Source organism: Chrysemys picta, chromosome 5 (genome assembly GCF_011386835.1).
Source record: "Chrysemys picta bellii isolate R12L10 chromosome 5, ASM1138683v2, whole genome shotgun sequence".
NCBI lineage: Eukaryota > Metazoa > Chordata > Testudines > Emydidae > Chrysemys > Chrysemys picta.
This window is the reverse complement of record NC_088795.1, coordinates 122,540,131-122,553,583: the sequence shown is the minus strand read 5'-3', so window position 1 is coordinate 122,553,583 and position 13,453 is coordinate 122,540,131. Positions and strand designations below refer to the sequence as shown.

The window sequence follows — 13,453 nt, the reverse complement described above, 5'->3', positions numbered from 1 at the left end:
TGATGCTTGGCAATGTACTTAACACTTCATATTTAATGGCCTGAAATGTAATATTTCATTTGGGTGATTTTCAATTACATTTTGTGATTTTTTTTGTAAATAGTTTCAAGGGTAACTATTAGGGTTGTATTAATTTTAAAAAGTCCCGGCATGCCAAATTCAAAGCATGTCGATAGCAATGAGTTATGTAGCTCATGCGGTCTAATTGTTACGCCTGATACTAAGCCTGCCATATTAGCACGACTCTCATAACGTCCGTGATAGTTGCTGAGCCTCTGATTTAGACACAATAGTATATCTTTTTACTGACACATATACCTCTGCAGACGTACAGGTTATATTGTACAATCCAGTGAACTCTTCATCAACATTCATGTCATCATCCACATATCACATCCATAAAATCACTTGCTCTTTGATGGAGAATTCCATTGTTTCAGCTACCATAATTATAGACCACTTTCCAGGAAATTTCTCAGAAATCTCCCTCCTGGATTTAAGACTCATGGTTTCCACTATCTCATTTTGAATAACTGAATTTATCTTGACCCTTTTTTTCAACCATATGGAAATATCAGGATTATATTCTGCCTGCGGACAAAACAGTTGAACATAGTTGTTGTCAAGCTGTCCACATAAGGGTGTATTTTCAGCTTGTTCAGTATAATGACCCTGAAATGCAAGTCCTCATATGACAAGATAATGTATGCTACTTAGTATTTTTTATTAGAGTTGTCTAGTTTCTTTTGAGAGTTTTGAAAACTTTGCATATCACCAACATTCATTGTGATATTTTGAAGACTATCAACTGCTTGGTGGTGACACGAAAAAGCTTCGCTTCTCAGAAATTTGTCTCAAGCCTTGTTCCAGTTAGAGAAAACAGACTGTGGGAAAACTTCATCTGTCATCTTAGTCAAAAGTAGTTTATACCTAAAAGTTCTACAACAGTAGAAATGAAGTGGACTGTCACTAGTCTCAGAAAAACAGAACCATTGAAAATCATGAAACAAGGATGGACAGAAAGAATGGCTTGCTTATCCGAAGTTGTGCACAGTAATTATTTATGTCATCATGGCTGAGATGTTCCAGAAATGCTAAAAGTATCAGGGAGCTGACATTTGGTTCCTATGCAGGCGATGTTGGAGACATTTGAATACTATGACCAGCAGAAGCTGATTCACTTGTTGGAAGGGTAGTTTTCCTGGTTTTAATCAGCCATGATTTCATTTTAGCACCTTGACAATATACCTTTGGTTTTTGTATTCCATTTAAACACTACCATTTTTCTGAAGGGCTGGGGTTAAAAAATATGTTCTCTATACTCCTGCAGGCCTGATATTGGACCATACAACAGTTCTACTGCCAATCTGTGGTGAAGTAAGGCATAACCTGGTGGCTGTGGAGCAGCACTAATTAATGGTGGATTGGGTACCATTGCACTCATCAGTACTTTTTACCTTGTACTTGTGTGTGAAATTCTTTGCACCAAGCCAAATTAATCTCTGACTAGAGCTGGTTGGGAATTTACCACCAGGATGTGGGAAAGCCAGGTTCAAGTCTCTGATCTGCCTGATGCAAACAAGGGACTTGATCGTGGGTCTCTCACATTATGAGTGTCCTAACCATCTGGCTACAGAGCCAGTCTCTGGCTGTCTCAATCTCTCCTGATGGAGCAGTTCTACTGTGTATAAATAATTAAATATTCACTGGGCCAACGTTCAAGTCCCTGGTCTCAGTCAGGCAGAGGAGGGATTTGGAATATGGTTCTCAGATCCCAGATGAGTGCCCTAACCACTGGGCTATTGGATATTTTGAGGTTGGCTCTTCCTATGTGTGTGTGTGTGTGGTGTTTTTTTTTTTTTTTAATATACAAAGGTTTCGGCTTTGTCCCAGTATGGAACCTAATGCCAAAAACCTCGACATTTTTCACAAAATGGAATTCTTGTTTTCCAGCCAGCCCTAGCTCTGACTGGGTGCCATCCTACTGAGCAATCACAACTTCTAGCTGACAGCTTTCAAGATCAGTTTTTCATGTTAGTTGCTACAAACTTTTTCATTTTGCACATGATATGAGAGCCTATCTGGAATATAAATCCTCATGCATCAAGGCTTATGCCAACCTAGAACTAATGTGGGGGAGGGGCTATAAAGAAACTTTCCTTGTACGCAGATTATTCTTGCAATTTCACAGAAGCACGTGGGACTAGCCACTGTCAGAGTTAGGATACCACATTATATGAACGTTCGTGTGACCCCATGTGTCAGTTCTGTGTTCCTGTGCATATAGCCCTGAATTAGGAACTTTGGTTCCAATTCATCCAGTCATAGCTTGGACATGTAGTGGAGTGTGGTGACTGCAAAAAGATTGTTGTGGCTTCCTTATCCCTGGCTGCTTGGCCTAGGTAGAAGTTAAAGCAACAGGGAATCTATTCTAACTTATGAGCTTTTACCACCAGGGATCATGCATAGTGGAACCTGGCTTCATGACATTCCTGGCACACCCACTGCCCACCCAGCCCCAAACTGGTTCCCTTCTCCCCTTATTATACTGAGGAGGTGGGGGACAGCTGGCTTAGGAAGTGGCTATGCCACCTACATCAGTCTAAAGCTGTCAGAAATTTCCCTATGCAGGGAAATTGTCCAGTACAAATATCAAGTTGGCACACAGCAAGCTTAAACCATGTTATTTGGTGGAGTAGAGAACCTGGGCTGTAGAGCCTTATCCTGCATCTACTGAAGTGATAGACAAAGCTCCCATTAACTTTAGCAGTGCAGGAGCGGGGCTGTATGAAGTGATGCACGTGAGGAGATCAATTGTTGTATATTAATATTTCAGTAGTTTGTAAATGAGATTGTAGGCCTGTTAAGAAAGGAAAAGCTGTACATTCTACATGTGACAAGTATCAGGGGGTAGCCGTGTTAGTCTGTATCTACAAAAACAACAAGGAGTCTGGTGGCACCTTAAAGACTAACAGATTTATTTGGGCATAAGCTTTCGTGATGCATCCGAAGAAGTGAGGTTTTTACTCACGAAAGCTTATGCCCAAATAAATCTGTTAGTCTTTAAGGTGCCACCAGACTCCTTGTTGTACATGTGACAGTATTTCTGACTGACTTATAGTTTTAAATGAAATCTGGTCAAGTAAATCAGCAGTTTAATAGGATTTAAAATGGACAAATGCCATCTTAATATTAACTGGATGAACACATTGCTATGGAATAGGCACATTTAAAAACATACTTTTTTGACCATAAAAAATCATGTGCCATGGTCCCTATTTGCAAAGATGGAAATGCATGCCAAAGTTAGGTTATGTGTAATTAGTCAGGGTAACAGAGCTAATCTGTGAATAATGATCCAGTATATCAACCTAGTAGGTCCTTCTGACATCTATCATTGAACCCTACCCAAGATATTTGAAAGTAGAACATCAAAAATGAATGTCATCTGACAGCAACCAGATCCCTACCAGAGTTAAAATAGCCTTGGACATGGAGTTCATGATGTGCAATAAGCAAACGGTACATATCCGTTTACTGTGGGTGTTGTAATGGTGAGGTTGTTTGAACTAAGTCCATGCATTACATTATTTCAATACCCAGCTCCTGGGTCATAGATAAAAAAGCCTACATTAGAAAGCTGTTTCACCTAAATTATTTCATGAGTCATAGCAGAATGGTTGGATTTATGCATAAACTTTGATACTCATTGTCCAAGCTTCATACCATACATAACAAAGATACACATAATTTAAGTTGGGTAAATTATCTTCTTGCTGCTTTGACCCAGCTATAGTTTACAGATCTATACTATGCACCTCTTTATATTTTTCGTTTTGTATTTGAGAATGTTGTGTTACATTTGTAAATTTATGTAATAATGTGAAAATGGTGCAGACAGACAAGAACACTTTTTTTGTTTCACTTAAACACGCCAACCCCAACTTTTGTATACTACTTAAGGATCTGACAATGCTGTCATTACTGTGGCAAAAGTCATAGTGATTCAGTGGAATTTTTCCCTGAATAAGGATTGTAAGATATGGCCAAAAGGTGTAGAAACAGCAAAATATGGCGTATTGCATAAAAGGATGGACAATGCAATTCTATTTGAGTATGGCAATTTTCTGCAAAGTTAGTCAGTAAAAATGTCATTATGGGGTTCAATGTTTGTTGTTTTTCAGTGACTATCTATCTAGTTATTCAGTCTACCAATTTTATCATTTTTTGGTCTATCTAGTTGTATCTAATCACATCTTATTCTACCTAGTATCTAATCTTATTTATCTTAATCTGATCCAGATATTCAAATCTAGCTAATCTAATTTAAGTGTATCTAAAATCTTATCTAATTTTACCTAATCTTTTCTAATTAACCATTTCTATCTTTATATCTACTTATTGTAATCTAACTATTCTACTTTAATTATGTATCTAAAAATCATATGTATTTGATTTTCTCTGTATAATTTTTCCTGTCTAATTTATCTGCCCATTTGCAACACACTCCTCATGGTAGCTGAGTGTTCTCATTATTATTTTATTTAGTATTTGTAGTGTAATAGCACCTAGCTGCCCCATTGTGCTAGGGCCGTACAAAAAGGTAAAAAAGGATGATCTCTGAGGCTTTTCATTATTTCCATATCAAATTAGCTCAGTTTACAAGTAAGGTGGTTTTCTGAACTGCTAGTAATGCAAGCTCATCCTGACATCTGAAAGTCCAGCTGAATTCTTTCTAACTCTCACATCAGCAACCCTAACAATTCTGCAAATGAAATTTAATTAACAATTCTGTGGATGGTGCATGAGCCAACAAAGAATCCTACGCATGCTCCTGTAGGTGTTAAGCTTCTGCAGTGCTGACAGGACTAAAAAGGAGCAAAATCTTATTTTTGTCAGCTAAGTGATAGTTATGACTTTAAATACATGCAGGGAGCAGAGCTGTTGAGTTAGAAGGTGTCAAAGCCACTTTTTAGGTGATAACTTCAAGTGAAAAATCTAATCAATTAGTAGTAAATTATTCAGAATATTAGAATACACCTCTACCCCGATATAACGCAACCAAATATAACACGGGCTCACATATAGAGCGGTAACCCCGGGGCTCCGGCAGTGGGACTTGGGCGGTGCTTTAAAGGGCCTGGGGATCTGGCTCCTACGGGGAGCTCTGGGCCCTATAAATCACTGCTGGAGCCCTGCCGCTGCTACTCCGGCAGCGGGGCTCTGGCGGCGCTTTAAAGGGCTTGGGGCTCTGGCTGCTGTGGGGAGCCCTAGGCCCTTTAAATCACCTCTGGAGCCCTGCTGCCGCTACCCCGATATAATGGGGTTTCACCTATAACGTGGTAAGGATTTTTGGCTCCCGAGGACCGCGTTATATCGGGGTAGAGTTTACTACCACCATACCTGCTTCCTACCTCTCACTTTCTCAGGACTTGTAATATCTTGCTGTGTATTTATATGACTGTACTTTGACAAAGTTAAAAGAATACTCTACAGATTGCTATTTAATTCTGGCTCTTTACACATCCATCCTGTATGCTGAATGAGGAAGGGGCTGTCTCATTTGAATGCAGGGCAGGAAGGGTCCTTGACTTAACCTGTTCTTAAAAACCTCCAAGGATAGGGATTCCCCAATCTTCCTTGGAAGCCTATTCCAGCACTAACTTCCTTTGTAGTTAGAAATTTTTTTTTTCTAATATCTAACCTAAATGTCCCTTGCTGCAGATAAGCTGATTACGTTTTATCCTACCTTCAGTGGACATGGTGAACAATTGATCACCATCCTCTTTAAAATATCCCTTAACATATTTTAAGACTGTTATTAGGTCTCTTCCCTTCCCCGCCTCACCCCCCATCTTCTTTTCTCAAGGCTAAACATGCCCAGTTTTTTAACCTTTCCTCATATGTCAGTTTTTCTAAAGCTTTTTCTCATTTTTGTTGCTTTACTCTGGCTTCTCTCCAATTTGTCCACATCTTCCTTAAAGTGTGGCACTCAAAACTGGACACAGTACTCCAACTGAGGCCTCACCAATGCTGAGTAGAGTGACAATTACCTCCCATATCTTATAAATGACACTTCTGTTAATACATCCAAGAATATTTGCCTTTTTCACAACTGCATCACATTGTTGATTCATATTCAATTTATGATCCACTAAGAACCCCAATCCTTTACAGAGCACTCCCGCCTAGCCAGTTATTCTCCATCTTGTATTTGTAAATTTGATTTTTTCTGTCCTAAATGTAGTACTTTACACTTGTCTTTATTGGAATTCATCTTGTTGATTTCAGACCAATTCTGCAATTTGTCCTGGTTGTTTTGACTTCTATTCCTGTCCTCCAAAGTCCTTGCAACCACCCCCATTTTGGCATTATCCACAAATTTTATAAGCATAATCTCTTGCTAATGAAAATATTGAATACTACTGGGCCCCAGGACATAGTCTTGCGGGACCCCACTTGATACACCCTTCCAGAGAACAATTGATAGCTACTGTTTGAGTACAGTCTTTCAATCAGTTGTGAACCCACCTTAGAGTAATTTATCCTAGACCATAGTTCCGCAGTTTGCTTATGGGAATGTCGTCGGACTGTGACAAAAGCCTCATTAAAATCAAGACATGTAATGTCTTCAGGTTTCACCTTATCCACTAGGCCAGTATCCCTGTCAAAGAAGGAAATCAGGTTGGTTCGTCATGATTTAGTTCTTGACAAATCCATGCTGACTATTACATATTACCCCATTATCCTCTAGGTGCTTACCAATTAATTGTTTAATAATTTGTTCCAGTATCTTTCCAGGTATTGAAGTTAGGTTGACTGGTCTATAATTCCCTAGGTCCTCTTTGTTCCCCTTTTTAAAGATATGTGCTATGTTTGCCCTTCTGCAGTCCTTTGGGACCTCCCCATCCTCCATGAGTTATCAAACATAATCACTAATAGTTTGGAGATTGCTTCAGCAATCTTAAATACCCTAGGGTGAATTTCATCAGGCCCTGCCAATTTGAATACATCTAACTTATCTAAATAGTCTTTATCTTGTTCTTTCCCTTTTCTGGCTTGTGTTCCGTTCTCCTTATTGTTAATATTAACCGTGTTAAGTATCTGATAATTTTTCAACTTTTTAGTGAAGGCTGAAGCAAAACAGGCGTTAAAAACCTCAGCCTTCTTGATATCATCATCATTCATATGCAAAATGGGGGGAAATTAAAGTTGCACTGGCAACCTTAAATCTAGCTTTTTCTCACTGGTGAGTGCTTGACTTTGCAAGCTAAATAAAATGTTCTTTGAACACAGGTTTTGTGTATGTAATTATGTAGGTTTTTTTTTTTTAAGGAAAAAGGTAAAAAACAAATTCTTATATATACAACCCCTCATCATTAGCAGGGTGAGAACCCTAAATCTACAGCACGTAATCGATCACTTGAGGTACTGGATTAACTAAATTAACTGGCAGCTGCTGTTTTTGTGGTAACATGGGCCTGGCTATAGAATATTCATGTCCAGTCTTCCAAAATTTTCCTGAGGAACACAAGTGAGAGCTGTGGTGATTGTGAACATATAACCTAGCAAACCTGAGTTGTCATGGAACAAAGAAAAGGCACTTCTCTAGCCTCAGGGAGTCACCCCTGCAGAATTAAAATGGAGATATTATAGCTTCTCAAAAATGGTTGCAAGAATCTATTATAATGAAAAAGTTAGGCAACCGAAATATATCAACTCCCCTTATAATATCAACTTCCTTTGTAATAGTGGATATAATAGATCAATTCTCCTTATAATAGCAACTTTCCTCTTAAAGGAACTCAAAAACATTTTTCAGACTTTACATATATAAAAAACATTTTACTCACCACTGAAATGCATCCACTTGTAAATTGGCACCCTGTAACTATAAAAATGAACAGCAACACTTGCGTTTAATTTGAGCAAATGCTCTTTTCTTTTTCTGAAATGCTGCTGGATTTATGGAAATGAAATCTTGGCTCTGATTCTTTTTATAGAGTGTTTTCTTTCCTTCCAGTGTAAACAATTGCTCATAATCAATCTCCCAAATGTTAAAAAATATAGCAAGCATGATTACACAAGTAAATATTGAAGCTTTAGATTTCATGACTGTAGTGGAGTCAGTTAAGGCTTGAAACTGTCTTCTGTGTGCTCTTCCCACAGTTAGAGATGGTTTTGCATTGCAAATCTAAATACTTCTCTCTTGTTGTTTAACATTGAGCAGAGTTCTTTCTAATGTATAGTTCTTCTTGGAGAGTGTCCTGGTGGGTGCTCCGCTATAGGTGTCTTGATGCCTAAAGTGGAGCACCCACAGGGACAACCATCTCCAAGAACCTCAATTACCGCACAAGGTAAGTAACCTTCTCTTCATTACCTGAACCAATATTTTTTCTTCTTATCTTTAGGTCCCAATCCAACTCCCATCCAAGTAAATGGGAGTCTTTCCATTTACTTTAATGGGAGTTGGATCAGGTCCCTAAGGCTGTATTTATTTATTTTTTACTGAATTTATGTATATAACTTCTGAACAGAGGTAGGCAGCTGAGAATAAGAACTTGAAGGAAGTAAATAAATTGAAAGACTTTTATTGCAAGAGTTTTCCACTGAAGTAATGTGTTATCAACCAAAAAAGCATAAGCAAAGTCTGACGTTATATAGGCATTGGAAAAGATATAGGGATTCTAGAGTAAAAATTATAACAGCCTTTTTGAAGATCACCTAACAGATTAATTACTAGTAAAAACTTGAGCTGTACATCTGCCACAGTGCTTAGATTTTTCTCACAGATAATGAATCATCCCACACAGTTCCCCCCCCGTCATCAGTGTTTGGTGCCACACTACACTGTCACCCAGTGGCATATCGCATCATGTGTTTTAGATTTTAAAATAACATGTTTTCTTTGTGCATGTTTCCTGCAGGAATTCCATGTGACTTGAATTTTAGTGTAGCTAATAATTAATGTGGACAATTTTACTTTGTTTTCTACTGATCGAGAGAAATTATTTCAGATTTTTTGGGAAGTCTAACGCCGTGTGTGGCAAGGTGAATGTGATCTATTATATTGCATATGGAGAGACTCAAGCACACATACAGCCTTACATTAAACCTGTTAGTCTAATTTTGATTTTATCTAATCTTGAATTAGAGTTAAGCTGCTTTTTTCCACTTAATTCATAATTAATTCATAATCAGTGCTGAGTTTCAGAATAGCTGTTTATGTATGTTTCAAGGCAGTCAAAGTAATGTTAGTGACCCTTAAAAGTATATTGTAGACATTTCATATAGGTATTTTTTATACATTTTTTCCAGGATGCCTTTGTTGCTGTTCCAGATTTTAAAAAGGCTTTTTTGCATAACTAAAGATTCCTTCACAATGTTGATTGTACTTTTATGTAACCTTTTTTACATGTAAAGAGAGATTTCATACTAACCCTTTCTGTTTTGTTTAGGGAACAGCAGTTTTACAGCCTGGAGTCTTACCAGCTCTCCCAGGTAGGAGCCCATTTAGTTGATTGGTTTGCTAATAATACTATTTGTAATCCCAATTTGCCAAAAAGGTGGTGGGGGGGAGGAGAGAGGCAAATTGAAGGCCAAATCGTGCAGTCTGTAGGATTGTGGACCATGTAAGGACTGTACATTCAGGACTGAGTTTCTTTGTGGGAAAGGATTCCCCCTGCAGTTGGTTATTCTAGTGCAGTCTGTATGACTTACATTTTTGTAAAATATATTAAAAACCTGTAGTGTCTTCAACTGCTGTTCAACACAAGGCATGGGTTCACAAACTTGAAAAAAGTATTTAATTTAGAGGTAAGGTTGCTCAAGTGCATTTCCTACCAATACAGTCAATAAGGTCAGGGTGTATGGTGAAGGCTCCAGTAGCATCCAGAGTAAACTCAATTCACATGCCTTCCGCCCAAACTCATTCATATCCCCAGGCACCTGAAGACTCTTCACCTCCACAACGCGCTTTCTTTCGCTGCGCACATAGAACCATTCATAATGTACACATCCAAGTCCTCTAAATAACAACATTCAAATGCATAGGGTCAGATCCTCAGTAAATCAGTACAGCTCCATTGTGGAACTACACTGATTCACAAAAGCTGGAAAAGAAGCTACAAATCTGGCCCACAAGATTAACTAGGACCTCAGGTTATTTAGGTAACGACAACTTGTTATGTACTTTTGCATGGAAACTGTCTTACTCTCCCTAAGGTCTCTGTCTAATTTACCATATTGTTCCAGCACCTTCTCTTTCAGAGAAAGGTATAACACGATCTAATGGCTGGAAGATGAAGCTATACAAATTCAGACTGGAAATAAGGCGTAAATTTTTAAAGGTGAGATAATTAACCATTGGAACAATTTACCAAGGGTGGTGGTGGATTCTCCATCACTAAGTATTTTCAAATCAAGATTGGATGTTTTTCTAAAATATATGTTTTAGGGATTATTTTTGGGGACATTCTATGGCTTGTGTTATACAGGAGGTCAGAGTAGATGATCATTATATTCCCTTCTGGCCTTGGAATCTATGAATCATCTCGATCTCTGATAAGATTTCATCTTTATTGTCTGAAAAGAGTACAGTCAGTCTGGGGTATGTAGCACCCCCACATTGTCTTCGGTGAAGACAGTTGCAAAGAAGTTGTTTAGCAACTCTGCAACATCCTTATCTTCCTTAACTGCTCCCTTTACTTCCTGGTAGTCCAATGGACCCACTCATTTTGTCCCAGGTTTCCTGCTTCTGCTATACATAAAAAACCAAAACAAACAAAAAATTGTGTTTACATATTTGTTTCTCATTTTATACCATCTATCCTACTTCTAAGGCTTTAACAGCTAGATTTTATGAGATCATGAGTAGATTGATTCCAGAATGAACAAATCAAACAGATTTCTTAGCACCAGAAAGTCTTTCTAATGAAGATCACTTGTTATTGGAATGATTTGCATTATGTAAAATGGAGAAAATTCATTTAGAACCATATGGCAAGTCTTGTCCTCTGTTACTGCAGTAAAATCAGTGGAGTTACTCCAGGTTTATACAGGTGTAACAGAAAGCAGAATTTGGATTGCTGCTTCTAATTTTGTCTTTCCTTCTACTACCCAGTCTTCTAATATTTAGCAATGTTATCCTAAACAAATTAGAGGTCTACTTTATGATGGAAATGTTTATAAAATAGAATGAAGTTTAAATGACTTAAGGACTAAAATTCAGCAAGGCCTCTCATTTGTAGTTGCAATTTTTAGCTGCAATATTTGGGTTGCCATTATTTCAACCTGCAAATGAACTATAGGTTCAAATAATAGCACATAGACTACTTACTCCCTGATTTTGTGTGCAGAGGAAGTAGTCGTCTAAGTACCAGTATTTGTACCTTCAATATTTTGCAGGAGTATAAGATTTAGGTGTAAATTGCATCTTCAAAAAGGATCACTTGATTGTGGCAACTTGCACTTTTTATCTGTGGTATATTTTCATCTGGCGAGTATTTGTATCTCTAATTGCCTGATTTGTGCCTCCTGTCAAGTAGCTAGAGGTACGTGTACACACACACACACACACACACACACACACACACACACACACACACACACACACACACACACACACAGATTTGTGCTTACAATTAATGTGCAGATTTCCTGGGGGCATGCTGAGCCAGCAAAAAGGGAGATCACCCTTCTTGAAAAAATACATCATACTTTTGGCTTTTTTATATAATAAGCACTAGAACATTTTATTTAAGCAAATAAGCATTTTCTTACAGTGATGATACTCAGAAGTTATGGAATAATTCTAGTGCATGGCAGGAGGATATAATACCAAGGGCTGGATTGTTACTCTTGTTAGTAGTATCTTACTCCTTGAGTAGTCACATTGGAAATTAATGAGGATACTAGGGGCAGGTCTACACTACGGGGCTAAGTCGACCTAAGTTACACAACTCCAGCTATGTGAATAACGTAGCTGGAGTCGACGTACATTAGGTCAACTTATTGTGGTGTCTACATTGTGCTAGGTCGACGAGAAACTCTCCTGTTGACTTATCTTACCCTTCTCGTTCCGGTGGAGTACCGGAGTTGACGGAGAGCAATCAGCGGTCGATTTAGCGGGTCTTCACTAGACCCGCTAAATCGACCCCTGGTGGATTGATTGCCATGCGTCGATCCCCTGGTATGTGGAGACAAGCCCAAAGAGTACTACTTAATGTGAGTAATGGTGTAACAATCTATCCCCAAGTAATTTAAAAGTCAAATGACCACTTCAACAGAACAAAAACAATAGTGGAATTATTAATGGGACCATAATAATATAAATGCATGTAATGAAGCTGGCAAAAGGAAGAGTATGCTGTGGTTTTGCCTCTGAGTATATTTCAACATGTTATCTTTTAGCAAAGAAAATGTAATCATAATGAGAGTATAATGGCTGTATCTACAGGAAATGTTTGCTCATCTAAGCAAAGCAAATCTAACAGTACATTATATAAACTCACTGATGTAGTTCAGAAGTTCAAGATGTTCATGAGATGAAGAATTCTGCCATAATTTTAAAAAAGTATGCATAAAGAAAAACCTTGTTGGAATTATAATAATTTTTGCAGCAGAGAAAGTGTTTCACTTTATTATAAATGTGCCACTAAGAGAAATTTATTTGAAAATTTACAATCTTCTCCCTGTTGTCCATCTGAACACAAGGAAAATGGGAAACAGATGCAAAGCTCTCTCAAAATTTACAATTAAATATTCACCTAGTGAGAAAATAGATCTTTCCTTTAAAGAATGAGAAGATTTGAAAGTCATTGACACAAGCAATGATGCATGGCAAGAATATTAATTGAAAATGGATCAGTATAATTCATCTGACAGAAGAAGAAATCAGCAAGATAAAGAAAAGTGGTGATTTGAATGTAATAGTGGGCAAGATATAGAATGCGTAATAAAGGTTAGAAAATGAAAGAATGGCAAAGGAAGGTAAGAACACTTTTATAAAAGTCCAAACAATTTTTTTTTAATCCTTCATCTACCTTTTATTTTCTTAGCCTCCTTTGTGAAATCTTCATCTCTTCTACTTTTTTATAACTGCATCTTTGGAATTTCTTCTTAAATTCTATATAAGAAACCCACAACTTCTTTCTCGGTGTCTCCTCTTTATCAATCTCAGATGTTTCCTTTTAAAGTATTGTCTTTGTATTTGCAGACTCATTAAATGTAACTGTACCTGATGTGTTGCAATGCTTTGGAAAGTAATACTATCAGGATATCTTGCTTCCTTCATCTTTAATCCAGGTCACGTGCTGAAGGTCCCTTGTTATCCAACCGTATTCAAAGAATTGTATCAGGCTTAGGGAGCCTCATTAGAGCTTGCCCACATTTCTTTATTACATATATTTTTTATCTCCGTTTTCATCCCCTGCCTTTCATTTGCTGGTGCCAA

General features: G+C 37.8%; 1 protein-coding gene across 7 annotated transcripts in view; it reads left to right on the top strand.

Moving 5' to 3' along the window:
- The window catches only part of DOK7 (docking protein 7), a 143,958-nt gene that overhangs the window by 60,796 nt on the left and 69,709 nt on the right, over positions 1-13,453 (top strand). For 5 of the 7 annotated variants that reach the window (XM_065598256.1, XM_065598258.1, XM_065598255.1 and 2 more), the window contains one exon: positions 9,459-9,501. In XM_065598256.1, coding sequence (XP_065454328.1) covers positions 9,459-9,501 — 43 coding nt within the window. Of the gene's footprint in view, positions 1-9,458; positions 9,502-10,254; positions 10,350-13,453 lie in introns of all 7 variants that reach the window. The other 2 variants (XR_010601946.1, XR_010601945.1) reach the window with 1 other exon arrangement.